General features: G+C 39.7%; 1 protein-coding gene across 2 annotated transcripts in view; it reads left to right on the top strand.

Annotated features, from left to right (window-relative positions):
• LOC126336780 (sphingomyelin phosphodiesterase-like) overlaps window positions 1-24,885 on the top strand; it is a 123,323-nt gene that overhangs the window by 45,673 nt on the left and 52,765 nt on the right. For both annotated transcript variants that reach the window (XM_050000798.1, XM_050000799.1), the window contains one exon: window positions 18,758-18,925. In XM_050000798.1, the coding sequence (XP_049856755.1) occupies window positions 18,758-18,925 (168 nt within the window). The remainder of the gene's footprint in view (window positions 1-18,757; window positions 18,926-24,885) is intronic.

The following is a 24,885-nucleotide window of genomic DNA, read 5'->3' as shown; positions in this document are numbered from 1 at the left end:
CTTCGGACTGTTACAGTGACCAATGAGAAATTGGCAGCAGTTTCAACACTGGATTCGGCAAGCTTGATTTAGTCTGTTCTCTGTTGTTCGCCAAGTGTGAAACTAGCTAATGTCCATTAATATGGGAAAAAAAGTTCTTTCTTGAAAACCACGAAAGACGAATTCCCTTTCTTGAAGGAAAACCCGAGTATGTAAGTAGAATTCACGTTGTGTCGTTAGTTTTTTCCGTTGAACGTGGAGGACGTGCCGATGTAACGCAGCACATAAAGAATGAGACGCACCTGTTGGCAGTTTCTGTAAGAACTTCTAGCAGCGTAACTTCCATTTTAAGTACGAATTAACTACAAACAGAGGAAGATAAATGTATGTATCACTGCGGAAGAAGGGCTGTTTGTGTTCCAAATCGCAAAATACAATCATTCTTTCTGTTCAATGAACTGCACAGCTCTGCTCAACAGAGATCTATTTGAGAAGAAATACATATGTTCTAGGACAAGATGTGAGTCGGTTTTAGTGAACGTTTTATCGCCGTACGCATTGCATGAAGCTCAGTTAGAACTTAAAGATGGTGTGTTGTGTATGGTTCATGCCTGAAATTACAAAAGCTAGTGTCGATTCAACCTAGGTATTTTATTGTACCAAAGGTGTTCGGTGTAAAGTAATCTGCCTTCAGAACATTGGTGAAGAAACTGCAGAATTATTAGCTAGCTATATTCTGGATATTATAAAAATGTAAAATGTAGTTGACAATACTGTCGCATTTTGTGCAGATAACTATAGTACCAACTCTGATGGGTACAAAAGGTCAGGAAACTTGGGTCAAGTCTAGTGTCCGATACCACCCTTCAGCTTTGACCAATGACGTAGTGAGTGATGTTATTTTGTTTGTGCCGCAAATTGCTGTCGATGAACTTTAAATGATTTCTCTGGATTTCCTCGTTACGCGCGTATATTAAAAGCCCGATGTAGATTGTTTTGTTTTCATCTCGTAATTTGTTTTCGGCATCTTTTGTTAATGAAAGTAATCGTGATTTATAAGTAGTCGTGATTTATAAGGTCTTGATTTCTCACGCTCCGTATTTCCTCGTTACGAGTGTGTATCAATGTTTATTTCAAACTGAATAATGTTCTCAAGATGAACAGTCAAGGCATCGGTTGTGCAGCCCACGTGGTACACAATGGAGTTCAAATAAGTGCAGCCATTCTTCCCATTGTCACAGAAACAATAGTGAATAAAATTTTTCGATAATTTTACGTTTACACTGTGCTTGTGGGGGAACTGAAATCATTCTTGCTTTACTAATAGCTTTGTATGTCAGGTTCACTACGGTGTGACCATAATTTCGTTAATGGTCATAATTGTAGTGATATTTTCATGAAAAGTAAAGGTCGCTATGATTTTGCGTCTGTTGCTTATTTATATGTTGCTACGTAGCCTATGAAATTTAGCTAACAAACAGAAGTTTTCTTTAGACTTGGGTGAAGGTCTCAATCTTGAGAAAATTGATCTGATGTAGCACACCCATTTGCTATCGCGCCGAGCCAGCGATAAAACCAGAGTGAAGTATCCACAAATTCCTCACATTTCATAAACAATTCAAAATATCAAAAATAGATTTTGTCAAATGATAGCGTAGATAGAGGAGAGTATTTTGCCATGTTTATTGCGCAAAACTTACATGTTTTTCCACTAACTAAAGACTTTTTTTAATGAAAAAATTCAAATTTTAGGGGCCATCTGTAGCTGATGAAATGAGAAATGCTATGGGTTTGGGAACAACATAGTTGAAGACATTACACGTTTATTTCGTACCGAGGATGTGCATTTTCGTAAGCTATTTACCTTACTTTTCCTCAGTTCCTCACTCAGTAGACGACCACTGTTCAAAATGCTGTCGCAACTATGTCTGCACTACCTATTACCATAGTAAGGTGACCATCTCAAAATCTAATGAAATTTGGTGTCAAGGTTCTATATGATCTTGGATGGTTATATACCAAATGTCAGTCCATTATCTTCAGTAGTTGAATCTTTAGAGGTTTTTAAAGAGAGGCTACACATCTTCACATCACATATGAAGGTATAAATGTATCAAGTTTGCTAGGCTTTTTTAGAAGTTGTAGAAAACATTTGGTCATTTGCTTTAATAAACATACATGTCTTTCTATGCTGAATAACACCATGGCAAAAATTTGGGTTTTAGCCGCACCTAAATATAGATGGAATCCTCTAAAGTGATTAAAAAATTCGTCACGCTATTCTGAGAGCCAAGGTTTGACCGACCACTGCTGCTTTTCATATGAACCAGTCACACCAAAACTTGAGGGTTATTCCTACCTGTGATGTCTATATATGGATGAAATATAATTAACATTGGATGCCTAGATGAAAATATATGCTTCGGCAAAGTTGGCTAAAATGTTTTACTGGAAAATGTTATGGCATTCTTGGGGAACAATGCCTCAGCCGTCTTGTTCAATTCTTTTCTCTTGCCACAGCTGGAAAGCTCGTGCTTTAAGCTTTAAAAGCTATATTGTTTAATTTCTGGATCTTGTATGTTGATGGGTAAGAATACATTTCAAAAGTTACATTTTAGCACTTTGAGAAGATTTAAAAGTGAAATATTTTGCTCATTAAGTCGCATAATTAATTCTTTTTATTCCAGTATATAAATCATTTTCAAACATTGGTTTAACACATGCCATAAAAACAAGTATAATACAAAATATTGCAAATTTGCAAAATAAAACACTGAAGAGTCAGTTCCATTTTTGGTTGAACAGTTCTACAACTTGTGTATAACTTATTGTCTTCCAGATTATTATGTTGATGGTGCTTCTAAAGTCACGAAAATATGTTGCTCAGAAATCCAGCAGATGTCTTTAGCAGTTGGCCAGTGGAAGAAACGAGCAGAACTATGTGGGTGCACAAAGCCGGTGAGGACATCTTGTTGTTCATCTGAAACTTCACACACATTTCCAACACTCCAAAAACTGCTGTACATACAGGCAACATATTGTCTTGCTGGTAAACTGGAAATTGAGATTGCTGAAATTTCTTCACCTGCTTCCAAGGCATTAACTGCGAATTTATTTATTTAGTCCTTCAAATCCTACATGTATAGAATATATACAAGGATATTGGATATGGTTAGGTCTTTACAAGATAACATGCAGTTCGTTCTGCATTCCTAAGGACTAGATATTGAAATAATTTAGCAAAGAATCATATCTACAACAAACATTAGAGGCAACATACAAAGTAGAATATTCATAATGCTTTCATGCATAATGCATTCATAGTGCATCATTTGGAACTCTGCTTACTCTGAGCTGATTACAATTAATTGACTTAAATTGTTGGTTTTCCACTTGTTCTAGCTATTGTATGTCCCATGGCAAACCTTCTTTCTTGATCAGGCTGAATTTTTTTCAATGTCTTCTTTTGATACGTAAAAACTTCATGCCTGGAATACTATTAGGAATTTGAACAAACCATATGGAGTCAATATTTGGTTATCTAAGGGTCTCTGCAGACTAGCATGGGCTGCTAGTCTTTTTGCTGTTCCCCCAATCCCATCCCAACGCAATTTACCGTGGCTTGTTAAAAAAAAAATTCCATTCAGCAGTAATGCTGCAACATTGTGAGGAATGTTCAGCAAAAATGCAACTAGAGGCTTTTCTTGAAGATGCTTTTAAAGACTATGACCCTTAAGAAACAAGGAATACAAGCAATGACAGACACACATTAGAGATGTATCAGAGAACTGTTGAAGATTTCATGGGGTCCTTTTTATTCAGACATAAATTGATGAAATTTTTAAAATTCTTATACTGAGCAGCTGAACCATCACTAAAGTAATAAATGTTCTTAATGTTTTCAATATTTGTCTTTAAATATGCTATTAACTTTGAGAGGCATGAACAGCAGTGGTGTCATGATGGAGACAGTTGCTGATCATACAAATGCTAATGCTGTGAAATTCATTGCACCCAAAATAGACAAGAAATGGATGTAATGTGGCATGTCTATTCTTTCAATGAAATCCTTCCACAGCATATTGAAGAAATAATGAATAATTCTCAGCAAAATCCATCACTATAATTAATTCATTTTTTGCAAGCTTTCTTTTTAGCTCCTTAAGGTATAAACTTTGGTGTTTTGACACAAAGTGATGGCTTCTTAAACCCATAATTTTCAGAATCAGTGACTCCATGAAATCTTCAACAGTTCTCTGATACATCTCTAATGTGTGTCTGTCATTGCTTGTATTCCTTGTTTCTTAAGGGTCATAGTCTTTAAAAGCATCTTCAAGAAAAGCCTCTAGTTGCATTTTTGCTGAACATTCCTCACAATGTTGCAGCATACAATCTTTTGATTCCAAACTGCGTACAATTCTTTCATCAAATCCTTGTAGTTGTCTTGGATGGATGTTACTTAAGCCAACATCAACTTGACATTTTCATGAATTGTACATACACATACTGAACATGATCCAGTAGCACCACCTGTAATACACCATTTTGGCCTAAGCTCACAAAATTTTGAGAAGCTCAGTTGATTTCCATATTGCTTAAATAAGCAACGAAAACTTCTTTCAGGTTACAAAGGAGCAGCAGGCGCTTCTGCTTGTGAATCCTTTCCCCATTTATTCTTACTACAACACTATCCTTTTTGCCAGAACATAAATGAGAAAACTCAACATCTTCAAAAAAGTGAGGACATTTTGTTTTACTTCATCATTGAGTTTTTTCCCTTTTTGGTTTGCAGGTGTTAGCAAAATCCCACCTTCAATCTTTAGTTCCCTAGCCTTCTTCACCATTTTAGTTGAAACAGCAAATTTTTTAGTTGTTTTTTTCAGTAGTCCACTTATTTGAGGCCAGGGTCAATGTTTGAACTTTACAGCAGTCGCTTGAAGTCTGAAGCTTGATCTCATGTTCTTCCATTAAAATGTCCACATCTTTACATTTTTGGCACTCTTGCATTTGTATTTGAGCAATATCTACTTGGCTCACACCAACAGCTGTGGCAGTTACCTTATTAATGGTGCCTCGAGCGTTCAGAACTTTGTACTTTATATAATCCATTGAATCCATTTGCTGATCCATTGGAGCTCTAATGCTGTCACTGCAAGTGATGATAATGAAGTATTAGCAGTAAAGCATGCATCAACAACATGCATGTCTTCAGTGAACAGTGATTCTTGCTTATCCTGGTGGGATTATTCTTTTTGAGCCACTTCATATCTACGCATGGTACAAATTTTCTCACCAGGTATAAAAACTTCATTAGCCAGTAACTTGAACCATATCAGACACTGCAAAGGTTACAGGTGTTAAAGGTTTCTTGATTACATGCTTTCCTTTACCAGCTATTTAGCAAGTCTTTTGCAGGTATTTAAATTTTGTTATCAAAAGGCATTATGGTATGAATAAATTTGGGCGTTTCCAGTAAAATCAACCCCAGACTTATGTCCACTGATAGCATTTCCTTAACTGATTGTAGTTGACTTCTACCATAAAAAATGATGATGACTAATGACGGCCAGCTCCATCTGATCCCCCAAAGTAGCAGGATGCAGGGGTACCTTGGTTTAGTTTATACAATAGTTTATTAACCTAAAACAAGCAGTTTTGACAGCTTATGAATGCTGATTTGAAGCATAGGAATACAGACTCCTTTGTATACAAAATATACAAATTAGTGTATCAAAACATATTGTTTTAGTGCTTACTTTCATCTACAACGATTATTGATTATTCAAACACTTAGTACTCAACACTAAGATGGTACAATGTCAACACCAAAGATCACACTAAAGCAACATTGCGTTCCATTATGATCTCCTAGATGTTATAATCTTAAAAGCATTTTCTGAGGCTTAATTGTATCTACATGATGGTCCATTTGAAGTTTTAGATGAAATTATCTCAATAAACTATGAATCAGGCAAAAATAGTAGGTAAGACAAGTTCGTAAGCTCAAAGGGTGACATCAAATGATACTACATGTGACCTCCCCCTTGGGTGGGGTGAGGGGCAGCGTTTAAATCTTAAGCGGAAACACACATTTTTTATTGCAGATTCGGATTCTCCATAAAAAAGTAATCAAGTTTTGTCTGCAGATCTTTCTAAAACCATTGACAGATAGCGCTGGAATCGAGAAAAAACTAAAATTGGGAAAGAACTCTGATTTATTTAGAATTATCCGATAAACACATCAAATCAATAAAAAATGTGCACCAATTCTTTCGTTACACCAAATTAAGATATTTTTGTACAAAATGTACAGTATCCTACTTTTAGTGTTAACCAGGGAACGACGGCATGGACGTAGTAGAATGATGTTCCCATGAGGTGCTTCATTAATGTGGGTCCTCTTGCTTCTCGCATGCTGGGGTGCTTCATTAGGGGGAAGCCTCTTGCGTCTCCCAATTTGGGGCACTTAATTAATGAAATTAGCCACGAAGAAATTGTTCAAAATTATCCCCATTTGCTTCAATGCATAAAGTCAATCGTCTGCGAAAGTTGTCCACAGTTTTGAGCAGCACATCCCATGGTATGGCTGCACGTGCTCTTCGAAGGCATTGCTCCATATCGTTTCGGGTTGTTGGCTGTCTGTCATAAACAATATTTTTTAAATAACCCCCACAAGAAAAAAATCAGGAGATGTTAGGTCTGGTGCACGTAGAGGCCACTGAATTAGTCCGCTGCATCCTATCCACCAACCAGGGTACTGTAAATTTAAAACATTCACACATTTTTACCATGATGAGGAGCTGCTTCATCCTGTTGGAGCCACATTCGTTGACTAGTTTCTACATCAACATCTTCCATTAGCTCCAACATATCCTTTCGCTCATAAAAATATGGTCCTATCAAGTAACCATTTCAAATTCCACATCAAGCCATTAATAACCATTTGTGTTGATTGTCAATGGGTCTCTGTCAGTGTGGATTGACAGGGAACCAATAATGACAATCACGACGATTTAATTTCCCATTGTTTTTGAGTGTGGCTTCATCAGTGAACATAACATATCTAAAAAAATCATTCTCACCTCTTATCATTTCGAAGGCCCATGGGCAGAAATGCGCGTGTACTCACATATCTTTTGGCATTAATGCCTATGTCAGTGTGATATGATACACATGATATTTATGTGCCTTCAAAATCCTGAAAACAGTTGATTTCGGTATTCCAGTTTGTCTCTGAATTGCACGACTACTCATTTCAAGATCCAGTTGAACACTGGCGAGAACGGTAAGGGAACGAGTGTCATTTTCATTGTATTCGCGATGACGAGGTGGAGGGTGTATGTATCCATTTCGAGCTCGTTGAGTCTAATTTCGAATAATGTTTCTGCTTGGATGTCGTTTATTTGGTAAACGATCCGCATACAATTGCACAGCTACAGCGTAATTGTTATGGCATTCACCTAAAATTAACATCATATCAACAATCTCTGTAGGGTGATCGTGAGCCATGTTTCACTAAAGAATAATTTACTTTTGTTAGTTAATCTTTACGGTTCACAATCTGAAAGTGAAGTAACGTCTGATCGCATTGCACCAACCTTTATACTGAGCTATAGTTCGCAGTTTGGCCACGGGCGTAATCAAAAAACTGGTGCACATGTTGTATCGATTTGATGCTTCATTCTCGAATCATTCTAAATAAATTTTACTTTTTTCTCGATTTCAGCGTCATCTGTCAATGGTTTAAAAAAAATTTTCAGACAAATGTTGATTATTTTTTGTAATGGAGAATGGGAATCAGGAATAAAAAGTGGGGGTTCCCATTTAAGACTGAAAAGGGGGTGGATCAAGTGTAGTATCATTTGATGTCCCCCTTTGAGTTATGAACTTGCCTGACCCACTATTTTTACCCGATGTACAATTTACGAGATAATCTCGTCCAAAACTTCAGATGGACCAGCCTATATTTCTCTACTGTAAAATAATGTAAAAACACTTATTAGCGTAGTTACATTCCCCAAGCCACAGTCAAATCTTATACTTTGAAAAGACATTACAATTACACAGTTTTTCATTTGCAGCTTCAAATTCTATTATTTTTTTGTATTTCTCGATCATCCATTTTCCCTACTTTTGATGGGTATTCTTACTCAAGAATTATTAAGACCTTACCAGCAAGGAGTTTTGAAACTTGCTATTAACCAATTAAAAGCTTTTGATAGATATTAGGTTATCTGATAAGTACAAACTCATTATCAGTGTTGCTGTTACAGAAGGTAAATGGTATAGAGATTTTTTATATCTGCGCTAGTTTTCATTTGTTAGAAATTATTCTTTCAGTTTCTCAGTATTTTGAATTATAATTAGTCCTTGGGAAAACAATGAATTATCATATAATGCAGTGCCATTTCAAGCATATTTTGAAGTGCCTTGTTAAAATATTTTCTTTTCGTCTGGTGTCCCGTTTTGTCCTTTTTTTATCCCATCATCATCATCAGTGTTCTGCCAAAAGGCAGGTTTCCACATGGTAGTTCTCCAGGCTGTCTGGTCTTCTGCCATCCTCTTCAGGTCTGCATAATTTCCTCTTCTGTTTATGTTGTCTATTATCTTGTATCTCCTTCTTCCTCTCAGTCTTCTCCCATAAACCAATCCTTCCAAGGCATCTGCTAGCAAGCACTCCCTTCTCAATGAATGTCCCAACCAGTTTTTTTTCCTTTCTCTTACAATCTTCAGCATACATCTTCTCTCACCAACTCTTTCCAATACTTTACATTACTCACTCTTTCCATCCAACTTATTCTCTCCATTCTCCACCACATCCACATCTCAGATGCTTCTAAGCTTTTTTCATCCTCTCGTCTCAGCGTCCATGTTTTTGCCCCATATAGTGCGACACATCAGACAAAACATTTGCCAAGCGTTTTCCTTAGACCTTCATCTAATTTGTCACATAAGAGTCTCCTCTTCTGTTGAATGCTTCATTCGCTGTAGCAATTCAAGTTTTCACCTCCTGGTGACATCTCAAGTCTTCAGTCATTGTGCTTCCTAGATATTTAAATGCACTTACTTGGCTAATGGTAGATTGTCCCATTTTAATATTGGACCATCTGGGTCTTGTACAGATGACCATACTCTTTGTTTTTGCTGCATTTATTTGCATCCTATATTCCACGTTAGCCTCATTCAGATATTTTTTCCCTATTTTTGATAATGTCCAATTTTTTATGTGAAAAATCTGGATACCCCAGAATAAATACAGACTCTTGTGGTTTCTTGTAAAATATACTCTGGCTATTTTCATACCAATATGTTCCAAAAGGCCATATGTAAAGATGCGGTTTTCGAGGACGTCATATATAAGGCACCATTGACCACCAACACAAGGAATCCTGTGTTCTGGAGAGCCCTTGGCCTAGCGACCATTTCTATACCTACCAGAAGAACAGGCATGCTATGGATATCGTACAAGGGTCACTCCAAAAGATATGCACACTATTTTTGTAAAAATACAGTTTTCATTCTGCATGTGTGAAAGTGTTACAGTGTGTAGATACATCCCTCCCCGTTGTTTTCAAACATAGTTCAACCTGTTCCCGTGAGTGGCGCTGTCACAGCATGTCTTCAAGCTGGCTGCTACACTTGACATTCGTCAGAAGCAACGTGCTGTCACAGAATTCCTGTGCTGTGAAAACGAGACAGTGGGAAACATCCACAAGAGATTGAAAAAGACGTATGGAGATGCTGCTGTCAATCGCAATACCGTTAGTTGGTGGGCAAGCAGTTTACGTGATGGAAGCGGGCACGGCAATATTGAGTATTGTCCTCGCAGCAGCAGGTCTCATACTGTTCACACTCCAGACAATGTGCAGAGAGTTAACGAATTGGTGACTGCTGACAGACGCGTCACAGTGAACGAGTTGTCACGTTACGTTGGGTCAGGGGAAGGAAGAGTTTGCAGAATACTGAAAGTGCTGGCGTTAAAAAAGGTTTGTGCCAGGTGGGATCCCAGGATGTTGACAGTGGCTCACAAAGAAACAAGAAAAACTGTATGCACGAGCCACGCGGGATTAGTCGAGCGGTCTAAGGCACTGCAACTATGGACTGTGTGGCTGGTCCCGGCGGTGCTTCGAGTCCTCCCTCGGACATGGGTGTGTGTGTTTGTCCTTAGCATAATTTAGGTTAAGTAGTGTGTAAGCGTAGGGACTGATGACCTTAGCAGTGAAGTCCCATAAGATTTCACACACTTTTTTGTTGTTGTTGTTGTTGTATGCAGCGAACTTTTAGAGCAGTATGAGAATGGTGGAGATGAATTTCTTGGAACAATTGTGACAGGTGATGAAACATGGCTCCACCATTTTTCACCAGAGACGAAGAGCCAGTCAATGGAGTGGCATCATGCAAATTCACCCAAGAAAAAAATTAAAAACCACACCTCTGCTGGAAAAGTTACTGCTACGGTGTTTTTCGATTCCGAAGGACTCTTGCTTGTGAACATCATGCCAAGTGGAACCACCATAAATTATGACGCATATGTGATGACACTGAAGAAACTTCAAGCTCGACTGAGTCGTGTTCGACCACATCGGCAAAAGCAGGATGTTTTGCTGTTGCACGACAATGCACGGCCACATGTCAGTCAAAAAACAATGGACAAAACTTGGATGGACAACACTGAAACACCCGCCTTACAGTTCTGACATGGCTCCATGTGACTATCATCTCTTTGGGAAACTGAAAGACTCTCTTCGTGGAACAAGGTTTGAAGATGATGACTCCTTTCTGCATGCTGCAAAACAGTGGCTCCAACAGGTTGGTCCATAATTTTACCATGCAGGTATACAGGTGCTGGTTCCAAGATGGTGTAAAGCAGTTGAGAGGGATGGAAATTATGTGGAGAAATTAAAATAGTGTTCCTAAAGGATGTATTTACATACGGTAAAACTTTCAAACATGTAGAATAGAAGATGAATTTATAAAAAAAAATAGTGTGCATTACTTTTGGAGCGACCCTCATAGGTCCCATAACTTCGACTTCAGAGCATTTCTGCTCAAGTTAGAGAGGTTCCTTGATTCACTTTATCGGAAGTACCAGAAATTAGTTACATGTGGTGACATCAACATAAATTTTGTATATGATGATGCTAGAAAAGGGATGTTGGTAGATCTCCTAAATTCATATGATCTGATGCACACTGTATTTTTTCCAACTAGGGTGCAGGAGAACAGTAGCACAGCCATAGACAATATTTTTCTTCACTCTTCAGTACTAGATGGGCATTCTGTGAGTAAATGGGGAATGGCGTTTCAGACCCTGATGCACAAATTTTAACTCTAAAAGGCTTTTGTACTAAAACAAATATCACATACATAGTAAAACTTCATTAACACGAATCCGAAGGGACCGAAAAATCAGGACTTCGTGTTAGAAAAAATTGTGTTAAGTGAGAAACACAGATTTTAATGAGTATACATGTACAGCAGTACACTTCATTATCAATCACGTTATTGTAGACTTACAATACTATAAAGTGATTGTAAAATTACAAGTACTCACAAATTATGTACGTTACTCTCTTGGAAAAAATTCAGTCATGGTTCGCTGACGTTCATGGGGACGATAATATTTTGTAATTTCACAACCAATTGTAATGATAGTGTCTGTGAACCCAGAAGTGACGTCGGATGTTGAAGCGAACCGTTCTAAACTGTCCAAAGCTGTAAACATCTCCTGATGGGTCGGTGAAATGGTATCTGTATTCTATTCCTCTTCACTTTCTTCTGATGGCCCTCCTTGCACCTCACTCACAGCTATTGGCACATCCGCTTCCACAGAAGCACATACGGCAACATCGTCTTCTACACTAATGAATTCTTCGAAACTAATCCTAGGGTTCGCAACATCCTGCAGAACTGTCCAGTTATCAGGTGAAGGGCCATCTGCTAACTCGTGGACATCTTCAGTGTTGCTAGGTCTCCAAGCTCTGTTAAAGCACTTCCCTATGTGATGTGGCGATACTGAGTTTCAGGCTGCTGCGATGGCTTTTATTGCGTCAAGCAGATTCCAGTTTGGGGCTGCACTATTGTTTTGAGCAGCACGAATTGCATCTCTTACAAGTCGCTTACGATAAGCTCTCTTTATGAGAGAGATTATTCCTTGGTCCAAAGGCTGAAGGCGGCTTGTGGCGTTGGGTGGATAAAACTGAACCTTTATGTTGGATAGGTTCAGAACATGAACGTTATGGGCAGTACATTTGTCCAATGTAAGAAGAACATGTCTATTTTGATCAACCATTTGACTTGAAACGAAGAAGCCACTTGCGAAATGATGTGCCATCGATCCAAGCTTTCTTGTGGTGAGAGTAGATGCAAGGTAAAGTGTCCATATTTATGTTTTTAAAACAACGTGGTTTCTTGGATTTACCGTTAACCCAGGGACAACACTTCTGACTGCCGTCAGCATTACAGCACAGTACAACAGTCACACGTTGTTTGCTTCGTGCTCCACCGTGACACTTATAACCTTTTATCCCCAGGGTGTGATTTGCAAAAAGATTGTAGAAAAATCCAGTTTCATCCATGTTAAACACATCACACGAGGCATACTTTTCCCTCACTCGGTTGAATTCATGCAAGCGGCTGTTCGCACTTTCTTCATCAACTTTATTTGCTTCACCAGAAATTTGTACTGATGAAATTATATGTCTCTTTTTGGACTGATAAAACCAACCAGCAGAACAACGGAAATCTTCGATGCCCATATCTTTAGCAATATCATTTGCTTTTGACTGAATCACAGGGTCAGTTAAAGGTATGTTAGATGCTCGCATATGATTGAACGATTGTAGCAGTAACGTTCTGATGTCTTCATACTTGACGGTACGAAGTCGTTTAGATTTGTTTCCACAACCTGACGCCGCAGCATTAATAATTTTTTCTCTATTCTTAAAAATCGCACATAAAGTAGATTTAGCTATTCCAAACTGCTCTGCAATTGCTGTTTTCTTGGTACCATGGTCCACTTCATCTAGAATCTTAAGCTTTAACTGCACATTTAGGGCTGTCTGTTTCCTCTTTTCCATTTTCGCATACTACGGTAGAGGTTGTAACTTTAGTTTTTAGTCATAATTCCAACTCGATACGACTACGACCAACAGAACATCTGTCAAATCTGGCACTGAGTATGTTCCTAAATGCTGCTGCACACATTGTTGAACGTCTTATAATGTACACCATAGGCTGATTGTTAAGGTGATAATCGCAGCTACCGACCTACAATACATTAAAAACGAGTTAACAATAAGTATTATTAGCTTTGTAGCTACATTTCCAACATTCATTTGAGGAAAAAATTTACAATTTAGAATACTCTAAGGTCGGAAGTTCGTGTTACAGTGAAATTTAATTACGCTAGGAACTGAAACAGACTTCGTAATTCGCCTTAACCGAAATTCGTGTTAACCGTTTACAACTAATGTAGGGCCTATTCCTGGTGGGACAAATATTTTTTTCGCGTTAACCGAGAATTCGTCTTATGCGAGTTCGCACTAACTAGGTTATACTGTAGTCACGAACTATGTAGGAAAGTTAATCCAACATCAATATAGAGTTTTATAAACCTCGGCAAGCTACAAAGAGTAGTAGGATGTTTGTAGTGCTGGTAACATAGATGACTATAATGCTTTCCGCAACACATTTCTCATGCTCTTTGAGAGTTGTTTCCATTAGAGCGTTCTAAACAGGGTACTAGCAGTAAAAGTCAGTCCTGGTGGCTGACTAGTGGGATAAGGATATCATGTAGAACAAAGGGGGAATTATATTAAAATGTTTGAAGTAGTCACAATAAAGCTACAGTAGCCCATTACAGACAGTACTATAAGGTGCTTAAAACGTTATTAGGAAGGCAAAAAGTATATGGTAAGCAATTAGAATAGTTAATTAACAGGATAAATTAAAACCATATGGTCAGTTGTCAAGGAACTGTCTGGTCAGCAGCACAAGGTAGTTGATATAAAGTCAGTTTGTAGTAAAATTATATCTCTTACTGATAAATCAGATAAGCATTGCTGGGGAATTAAATAAAAATTTAGTTTCTACAGGGAATCTATTAATTCCCTTGGCAAATGCCTTTCCGAGATTGGTGTCTGAAATACTCCTCTGTGATACAGACATGGGGGAGATTGAGTAAACAATTAAATCGCTGAAGGCTGAGGACTCTCATAGATATGATGGAGTGCTAGCAGAATAGTAAAGTACTGTGCTGCACATGTTAGCCCTGTATTTAGCCACATTTGTAATATTTCATTTAGGAATGGTCACTTTACTAAACAATTAAAGTACTCAGTAGTAAAGCCGGTTTATAAAAAGGGAGAAAGGGATAATGTAGATAATTTCAGACCTACTTCTATGCCATGAGTGTTCGCTAAAGTTGTTGAAAAGGCTGTGTATGTAAGGATAGTTGAACATTTTATATCACACAATTTGCTATCAAATGTACAGTTCGGTTTTAGAAGTCATTTAACTACTGAAAATGCTAAATTCTCTTTGCTCTGTGAGGTACTGGATGGGCTGAATAAAAGGTTTCGAATGCTATGTATATTTTTCAATTTAACTAAGGCATTTGGTTGTGTGGAACACAAAATATTGCTCCAGAAGTTGGACGATTACAGAATATGGGGAGTAGCTCACACTTGATTCACCTCTTACTTAAGCAACAGACAGCAAAGGTTCATTATTCACAGTGTTGAGAATGGCTGTGATGTGGGGTCTGACTGGGGTACGGTCAAGTGGGGGGTGCCCCAGGGATCACTCTTAGGGCCACTCTTGTTCCTTATTTGTATAAACGATGTGCCCTCTAGTATTATGGGTAACTCTAAAATATTTCTATTTGCTGGTGACACTAGCTTGGTAGTAAAGGATGTTGTGTGCAACACTGGCTCAGTTTCAAATAGTGCAGTCGATGTTGTAAGTTCATGGCTTGCACAAAATAAACTAGCGCTAAATCACAGTGAGGCTCAGTTTTTAGTCTCTAATACACAATTCAACAAAACGTGATGTTTTAATTACACAGAATGAGCACATGATTAGTGAAACTGATCAGTTCAAATTTCTAGATGTTCAGATAGGTAGTAAACTGTCGTGGAACGCCCATGTTCAGGATCTTGTTCAAAGACTTAATGCTGCCATTTTTATTATTGAAACAGTGGCTGAAGTGAGTGATCGTTCGACATGTAACTCTTCCCAATTCTAAAAGGATTTTTTCGGCGCAGAAACAGGTGGTTCAGGCAATAAGTGGCGTAAGTTCACGAACCTCTTGTCAACTCCTGTTTACAAGTCTGGGTATTTTGACATTGGCCTCTCTCTCTCTCTCTCTATTCCTTACTGTCATTTATTGTTAGATTATTCCCAAGACTAAGCAGCTTTGACTCAGTTAATACTTGGCAGAAATCAAACCTGCATTTGGATCGGACTGCCTTAACTCTTGTGCAAGAAGGTGTGCAGTATACTGCTGCATCCATTTTCAATAAGCTGCCACCAGAATTCAAACATCTTAGCAGTAATACACGCACTTTCAAATTAAAATTGAAGAGTTTCCTGATAGGTACCTCCTTCTATTCTGTCAAGGAGTTCCTTGAAAAATTAAGGTGATTCTTGTTGTATTGTTGATTGTGTTTACTTAAACTTATGGCATGACTTTTTTTGGGTTCATAAAATTTTTATTCTTACCTGTTATAACTTTTATGTTGAAATTTCATGTACTGACACGTTTCATGACCTTGGAGATTTGCTCCTCAATTTGGTCATACGGAACTTGACACATAAATAAATAAAAAATTTCAATGCTGAGCTATCAACAAATGTCATCATGTGAACCATTCAAAACAACATCATTGATATAGGCTTTCCAAGATGAAGGCCCACTCTTGTATCATTGATGACTGCACGACCAAAGCCTTATACCTCGTCTGGGACCGTCAACACTGACACTGGACTGTTGATGATTGGAAACATGTTGCCTGATTGGATGAGTCTCATTTGAAATTGTTTAGAGCAAGTGGACATGTATGGGTATGGACACAATCTTATGAATCCATCAACACTGCATATCAGCAGGGGACTGTACAGGCTGTTGGAGGCTCTGTAATGATGTGGGGCTTGTGCAGTTGAAGTGATATTGGACCCGGATTTGTCTAGACACAACTCTGACAGGTGACACGTATGTAAGCATCCTGTCTGATCACCTGCATCCATTCATGTTCATTGAGCATTTCGGCAGACCGGGGCTATTCCATCAGGATAATGCTACACCCCACGCATCCAGAATTACTATGAGTGGCTCCAAGAACACTCTTCTCAGTTTAAATACTTCTGCTGGCCACCAAACATCCCAGACATGAACATTATTAAGCATATCTGGGATGCCGTGTAACATTCTGTTCAGAAGAAGTCTCCACTGCCTTGTACTCTTATGGATTTATGGACAGCCCTGCAGGATTAATAGTGTCAATTCCCTCCAGCACTACTTCAGACATTAGTCGAGTCCATGCCACATTATGTTGTGGTGCTTCTGCATGCTCACGGGTACACTACACAATATTAGGCAGATGTACCAGTTTCTTTGGCTCTTCAGTGTATATGTAAGGGACATAAATGTAATAATGATGACATCTCTCTCACCATTAATGTCCCCAATACATACAGCCTTGCTGCAATTCTCAATGTCCAACTGAGACCTGAACTACTATCTACTTCCTGGTCACCTTGACCAATTAAATTCTCACCCAAATAAATTCTATAATAGCATTACCAACAAACAAATCTGTGCTACAGCAATGGACACCCATGTGGTACCCTCCCATGCTAAACTATTCATGGGCCATCTACAGAAATCCTTCCTAACCAACCAGAATTCCAAACCCTTCACCTCATTCAGATTCATTAATGACATCTTCATGATGTTGATTGAGGGTGGGGACATCCCATCCTCATTACTCCATAACCTCAACACCTTCTCTCCCACTCACTTCACCTGATCCTCCTCCACCCAGCAAGCTACCTTGCTTGATTTAGAACCCCACCTCAAGGATGAATACATCAGTACCTCCATTCACAGCAAACCTACCAAACACCAATATTACTTTCACTTTGACAGCTATTGCCCATGTCACACTAAGAAATCTCTTCCATACAACCTAGCCATGCATGCTCATTGCATCTGTAGTGATGAGCCATCCCTCTTCAAGAAAAGGGTCTGACAAAACTCCCATCACTTGTTCACTGTCTGGCCACAGAGGAGCACTCCTCTTGTGGCTCAGTATCAGCCAGGACTGGAGCAACATAGTTTTGACAGCCTGTCATCATGACCTGAAATGAGAAATCTCTTACGCACCCCTCCCACTATGGTATTCCACCACCTACCAACCCTATGCAATTCCTTGTCTTCCCCTACTCCAATGCTGCTCCCAATCATTTTCCTCATGGCTCATATACTTCAATAGACTTAGAGTGCAAGACCTGTCCCATACATCCTCCCAATACTGCCTACTCTAGTCCCCCCACAAGCATCCCCTATCTCATCAAAGGCAGGGTCACCTGTGGAATCTGCCAGGTGATCCACCAACTTAACTGCAGCCACTGTGCGTAACAACTAACAAACTGAATGTCCACTTGGTTGGCCAGTGCCAGATTGTGTCCAGGAGACAGCTGGACCACCTAGTTGCTGAACATGCCATCCAGCATTCATTTTAATGACTGCTCCATAATCTGTGCCAACTGGATTCTTCCTAGCAACACCAGCTTTTCTGAATTAGGCAGGTGGGAACTCTCCCTCCAACATATCCTTCATGCTGTTACTAACCCCCCCTCCCCCTCTCAGCTAGTCCTTGTCTCCCTCCTATCTATCCCCTTCCCTGCTCCCCCTTCAGCACTACATAAATTTTCTAGCCTGCCAATGCACTTACAAGTCCTTTCCTCTTCTCTACTTCTCCCCTCCCCTCCCCCTCCCCCTTGCACCTCCTTTCCTAGCACAGCTTCCAAATGCTGTGGCTAGGAGTTCTGTCCTTTCCCCACCAGGTTCCTGCATGCTTCACCAGGCAACACTATAGTCTTCCCCAACCAACATCCTGCTGTCCCTCCCCCTCCCTGCCATCCCTCCCTCTCCATGCTTCATGCCTCCCCCTTACTCTCTCACCCATCCCAGCAGATTGCTGCTTCATCAGATGCTGTAACAGTTGACAGTGGCCACACATGTATGAGTTGTGCTTGCAAGAATATGTGTGTGTTTTCTGCTGCAGAAAGGGAATCTGTCCAAAAGCTTTAATATTTGAGCAGTCTTTTTTCATTGCACCTGTCTGAGACTCAACACCTCCTCTGTATAATGAGTAGTAACCTATTCTTTCCATATTGTCATTTATATGTAATCATTTTGTATACCATGACCATGAGTAGCATGGGAACAGCATTTGACAGTATTTGTACAATGACAGTCTCCCCTTCACTATGCCTCTGAGAGTGCATTATTGAGTAGCTACAATCATAGGAACAAGTTGAATATTTCTCAATTTATGGCTTTAGTGCTTGTATGTAGTTTAGAAATCACTATGGGCAATAAAAACCAGTAATTGTATCAGAAGATGCTTCTTAATATAAAAATAGCATTCTACTATTATCTGTATTTGTTTCCCGATGGTCTCTTTTTTTGTTACTAGTACTATGATCTATATTGGTAAACCATCTTCTATTACATGCTATGACAACTTACATTATTTAATTTATTCTACAGGATATAATGGTGTACATAATTGATAACACCCCAACTCTGACAGCAAAGCAGATATGTAGTGTTCTTCTGCAGGACTTGAATTGTCCAGAGAATGAGCCGCCATATGAATGGACAGTTGATATTGATCTGGGTGACAAACCACAGTACGTTCCACCATCAGATCCAGCGGTATGTTTCAATACTGTGTACTGTAGTATAAGATATCCTATTCTTAATACACTCCTGGAAATGGAAAAAAGAACACATTGACACCGGTGTGTCAGACCCACCATACTTGCTCCGGACACTGCGAGAGGGCTGTACAAGCAATGATCACACGCACGGCACAGTGGACACACCAGGAACCGCGGTGTTGGCCGTCGAATGGCGCTAGCTGCGCAGCATTTGTGCACCGCCGCCGTCAGTATCAGCCAGTTTGCCGTGGCATACGGAGCTCCATCACAGTCTTTAACACTGGTAGCATGCCGCGACAGCGTGGACGTGAACCGTATGCGCAGTTGACGGACTTTGAGCGAGGGCGTATAGTGGGCATGCGGGAGGCCGGGTGGACGTACCGCCGAATTGCTCAACACGTGGGGCGTGAGGTCTCCACAGTACATCGATGTTGTCGCCAGTGGTCGGCGGAAGGTGCACGTGCCCGTCGACCTGGGACCGGACCGCAGCGACGCACGGATGCACGCCAAGACCGTAGGATCCTACGCAGTGCCGTAGGGGACCGCACCGCCTATTCCCAGCAAATTAGGGACACTGTTGCTCCTGGGGTATCGGCGAGGACCATTCGCAACCGTCTCCATGAAGCTGGGCTACGGTCCCGCACACCGTTAGGCCGTCTTCCGCTCACGCCCCAACATCGTGCAGCCCGCCTTCAGTGGTGTCGCGACAGGCGTGAATGGAGGGACGAATGGAGACGTGTCGTCTTCAGCGATGAGAGTCACTTCTCCTTGGTGCCAATGATGGTCGTATGCGTGTTTGGCGCCGTGCAGGTGAGCGCCACAATCAGGACTGCATACGACCGAGGCACACAGGGCCAACACCCGGCATCATGGTGTGGGGAGCGATCTCCTACACTGGCCGTACACCTCTGGTGATCGTCGAGGGGACACTGAATAGTGCACGGTACATCCAAACCGTCGTGGAACCCATCGTTCCACCATTCCTAGACCGGCAAGGGAACTTGCTGTTCCAACAGGACAATGCACGTCCGCATGTATCCCGTGCCGCTCAACGTGCTCTAGAAGGTGTAAGTCAACTACCCTGGCCAGCAAGATCTCCGGATCTGTCCCCCATTGAGCATGTTTGGGACTGGATGAAGCGTCGTCTCACGCGGTCTGCACCTCCAGCACGAACGCTGGTCCAACTGAGGCGCCAGGTGGAAATGGCATGGCAAGCCGTTCCACAGGACTACATCCAGCATCTCTACGATCGTCTCCATGGGAGAATAGCAGCCTGCATTGCTGCGAAAGGTGGATATACACTGTACTAGTGCCGACATTGTGCATGCTCTGTTGCCTGTGTCTATGTGCCTGTGGTTCTGTCAGTGTGATCATGTGATGTATCTGACCCCAGGAATGTGTCAATAAAGTTTCCCCTTCCTGGGACAATGAATTCACGGTGTTCTTATTTCAATTTCCAGGAGTGTATGTTATTGAGAGAGAAATATATAATGGATGTTCCAAAAAGTTAGAATCATGATTATTTATTAATTTCAATTTTATCATAATATAGTCATGTACACAAAAATAGCCTGCCTATTGAAATCATTACTCAGATCTTGATTTCTTGATATGCAACCTATCTCATAAGAAATTTGGTGGTGCATGTACAGTACACAAAACAGTGGACTGATTTTTGACTTTTGGGCTTTCATTTTGCCAACTCTGGATCCCCACGGCAATTTTGAAAAGATTCTGTAGTCATTTGTTTAAAAAATTGTACTCCAAATATTAGATGTCTTGATTAAAATCAAGTTTCTTAATAGAGGAAAAATATTTGAATTAGGTCAGACTTGCAAAAGCAGATAAAGAGTTAGGGTGTACAGCAGATGTAATAACTTTGCTTGTTGCTTCACAGCTTGAAAAACAGTTTCCGTAGAAGTGTTCAGACAAACAAACTAAATCATATGTCATCCATAAATATAGGAGTAAAGTGTAAGAGAAATGTATAAATTAAATCATTATGATTGTGCCATTTTTCTATAGAGTAATCATGAAACAGAGAATGTCAGAACTGGATAATAAGTATCAGTAAGCCACTGCTTTGAGTGCAAGATGTATAGGTGTTGTCTGAGGCTTAAAATCGTTGAAAAAGAATCACAGTGATGAAAATTGTGTTGCCATTATCAAATATGTATAAAATAATTTATCTCTTTACCTTAATTACACAGATGGGTATCAAATCATGGTTTAGCTTTAGGCTTGTAAAAAAACCTTATATGTCTATATAATTCTGGTTTAGACAGTCTGCATTCATATTGTCACTCTCTGTGGCTTGCCAAATTCAGAAATAATAAATGAATAAATAATTTTAAAAACCTTACAACTGGTGTTCATTTCAGTTAAAACTTGTGGGGTTAGAGGCTATGTTCAATATATAAAACTATTCTCTGGTGTTTTGTCTCTGCTTTTGAAAGACATCTTCACAAATAAAATAGTAATATATCTCCTGTAGTCAGAGATGAATCATCAAGGAATAGTTTCACATGTCAACCATGGCCTCTCAGCCCAAAAGTTTTAATTCAAGAAACAGACAAAAAATACTTAGAGACTGGTCATGTCACACTTAGAGTAAATACAAAATTAACTTGATTTGTGGATGTGGATGTAACATATGTAGAGTCAACACACCCAATTTTATTATAGGAGTGCACTTTCAGCTAAAAGTCAATAGATAAAATCATTGGAGCCTTCAGAATTTCAGCAACAGTCTCACTAATTTAAATGGATATAGCAAGGCTCTATGCTCAGTTAAGATGTGTTTGCTGTGAGTATATAATATACACTCTCAAAAATGAAGAGCTCAATAACTTTATCATTTTATTTGTGTAACATGATGCGGAAAATTCCTACTGAATCTGTATAACTGTTTTGTCTCATGTTGAATATTTGTTAGTCCAATAGTATCATCCTGCCCATATTGTACCCATGATATTGAACTTGGACAAGTCAAACACAACATAGCATACAGTATTAGTCAGAAAGAGCAATATATTAACTGATTACTAAGCTGCTAGATATAAAAATTGCATCACCATGAAGATGGCATGCAGCAAATGTCAAACTGGCATGAACTGTACTACATACTTGGATAATATTAGGTGCTACCCAAAATATCCAGTAATTTTGTTGCAAAAATCAGAAAACTATACTGATGTCCTCATGTCCTCCATCACCTTCAAAGTAGTCACTTTGGACATGTACACAATGATTTTAATATTGTTCCCATTTTTGGAAGCACTCCTGGAAGTTTGCAATGTAGATGGTCTTCAGGACATGTTGCAATTCCACCTGGATGTCTTCAGTTGAGCTAAAACATCACCCTTTCAACATGATTTAAAGTTTTGGGAACAGGTAGTAGTTGCACAAGTCTGGATTTGGTGATTAGGGAGGGTGGGGGGCCATTTCATGTTGATTTTGGGCAGGCATTCTTTGACAATGAATGAAGTGTCCACAGGTGCATTGTCGTGGTGCACCAAACATTCTTTGTTTTTTTACACCTGGGCCATCTGTTCCAAACATATTCCCTAAGTCACCTCAAAACCTCACTATAAAACTGCCTGTTGACAGTCTGACCAGCTGGGAAAAACTCCTTAAGCACTATTCCCTGAATACCAAATGAAATGATCACCATAGACTTCATGTTGCTGCAAATTTATTGAGGTCTTTTTGGCCTTGGAGAAGATGGTGGTTTCCATTGTGATGATTGCTACTTCATTTCAGGGGCATAATCATAGACTCAAGATTCAGCACCTGTTATGACTGTGGATAAGAATTTTGGACACACACTAACTCTTTGTTGTAGCTCAGTGCACATTTGACTCCTGAGGTTTCTTTGGTCAATGGTGAGGAGGTGAGGGACAAAATTCAGTGCAAGTCATATCATGTTCAGTTCATTGGCCAGAATTCATTGACATGTACCATATGACATCCAAGGCTGTTACCAACGTCACGAGTTGTCTGCCTTCAATCTTCGTGAACCACATCATGCTCTTTCACAATTATTTCCAATGTTGTGATGTCAACAGTAGGCCACAATGTTTGTCATCTTCCACAGATTCTCAGCCTTTCTTGAAGTGCTTGAACCACTCAAATGTTTTTGCTTGACTCAGTGCACTCTCCCCAAATGTCTCTGTCAGCATACAGTGGTTGTCAGCTGCAGTCCTCTTTAACTTGAAACAGAATTTGATGCAAATCCATTGCTCCTTCACATTAACCATATCACAATTGCAGAAGCACTGAAACATGTTCTCACATGCACCACTACAGCTCACAATGGCATATGACACAATGATGCAACTTTGTGCAGCAGTAGCACAAATGTGTATGTTGAGACATGTGGCAACAGAATATTGTAATCTGTGCAGCAGTAGCTAAGACACATATGTTGAGACATGTGCACCATAATATTGTACTCTTACTGGTTTGAACAGCACAATGAAACTCTTAGATGTTTTGGGCAGCACCTCGTACAAGTGAATTGCATTTCAGCAACATCACAGAAAGTAGTTACAAGTAACGCTATTTACTTCTTGTATCTGTTCTAAGGAAACGTTGTGCAGAAGTTTGTCATTGTATGTGAATGTTGGCTGCTTGTGAGAGGAACATGTTATGCCTCATGTAAGAAAGAGAAACATCTACTAGCAAATGTTAGAATTTGACAGTGGTAGGCTACTGGCCTATAGGGACTGTATTTTATCATTCCATAACACTGTCAATCATATTCCCATGATTGTCACCCAGATTTGGAATCAGTGGCTTCAGTAGGATCATACTCAGCACTATGCAAGAGCTCTACATAATAGTATCCACACAGCCCATGTGATGACTCCATGAACTGTTAGCTCAGTAAACACTGCTGTGGCTTCTCTTGATATGGTAGCACACTGATACGTGCTGGCAGTGGAATAAATGATCTCTTCTGAAGGGGACTGTTATGAAGAGTCCTCATTTTGCATAGAGCTCTGTGAGGGACATATCGACAGTAGAGGCTCCAAAGAGAGCAAAAATTGCCAGATTCCATTTGTCACTGTCACACAGGCTCAGGACCTGGCACAGTAGTGTAGGGAGGCATGAGATACACAACATGACGACCTATGATTCACACAGATGGTAATTTTGCAGCAGGCAGCACATTTTTGACTTGTTAAGACCAGTGGCTTTGTCCTGTCTTTGAGGTCTCCATGGCTGTATTTTGCAACAAGATAAGGCAGGACCACATGTTGTCCCTCCTATCCTGATATACTTCGATACAGTGTCCTATAGCTGTCCTGGGCCATATGTTCACATCTCTCACCCACTGAAAATATGTGGTCATGGAGTGGCAAGAGACTAGCATGCCACCACTCATCAGCCACTACAATTGATGAAATCTAATGTAGAACTGAAGTGACTTGGAATGATGTGCTTACATCTGTAATACAAGCTGGGTTTGACTTGATGTGCAACTGGGTGGGAGTATTTATTGCTGCCACAGATGGCAGCCCTCATGGGTACTAAATTTTTCACCCTGTATATCTCCTAAAATCACCTACAAATTTAATTTTTTGTCTTTCATGCTATGCTACACAATAAGCCCTATTTTGTTATTTTCTATGTTAATGGCACACAGTGCATGTGCTTAAAAAATTACTGTTAGACATTTAGAAACAATTCTACAGAACAAAAACAGTTCATTGTTAAGAACACCCTTAGCTGGGTTTTAAGTATTGGTTTAAGAATAACTTTCATTTCTTATGGTTGTTATTGTATAATGTGACATCAAAGCTGATTAGACTTTTCTCATAGGATGATGTTTTGGAAAATATTTTGTGTTTATACGATTTTCCTCTGGTACAGTAATTGTTTATGTACTTGTTATCATTTACTTTGCCAGATTTCAGGAGATAATTGCAAGTGAAATGGATAACTTCATGG

The sequence above is a fragment of the Schistocerca gregaria genome, chromosome 2, assembly GCF_023897955.1.
Source record: "Schistocerca gregaria isolate iqSchGreg1 chromosome 2, iqSchGreg1.2, whole genome shotgun sequence".
Classification (NCBI taxonomy): domain Eukaryota; kingdom Metazoa; phylum Arthropoda; class Insecta; order Orthoptera; family Acrididae; genus Schistocerca; species Schistocerca gregaria.
This window is presented reverse-complemented; position numbering and strand designations above follow the sequence as displayed.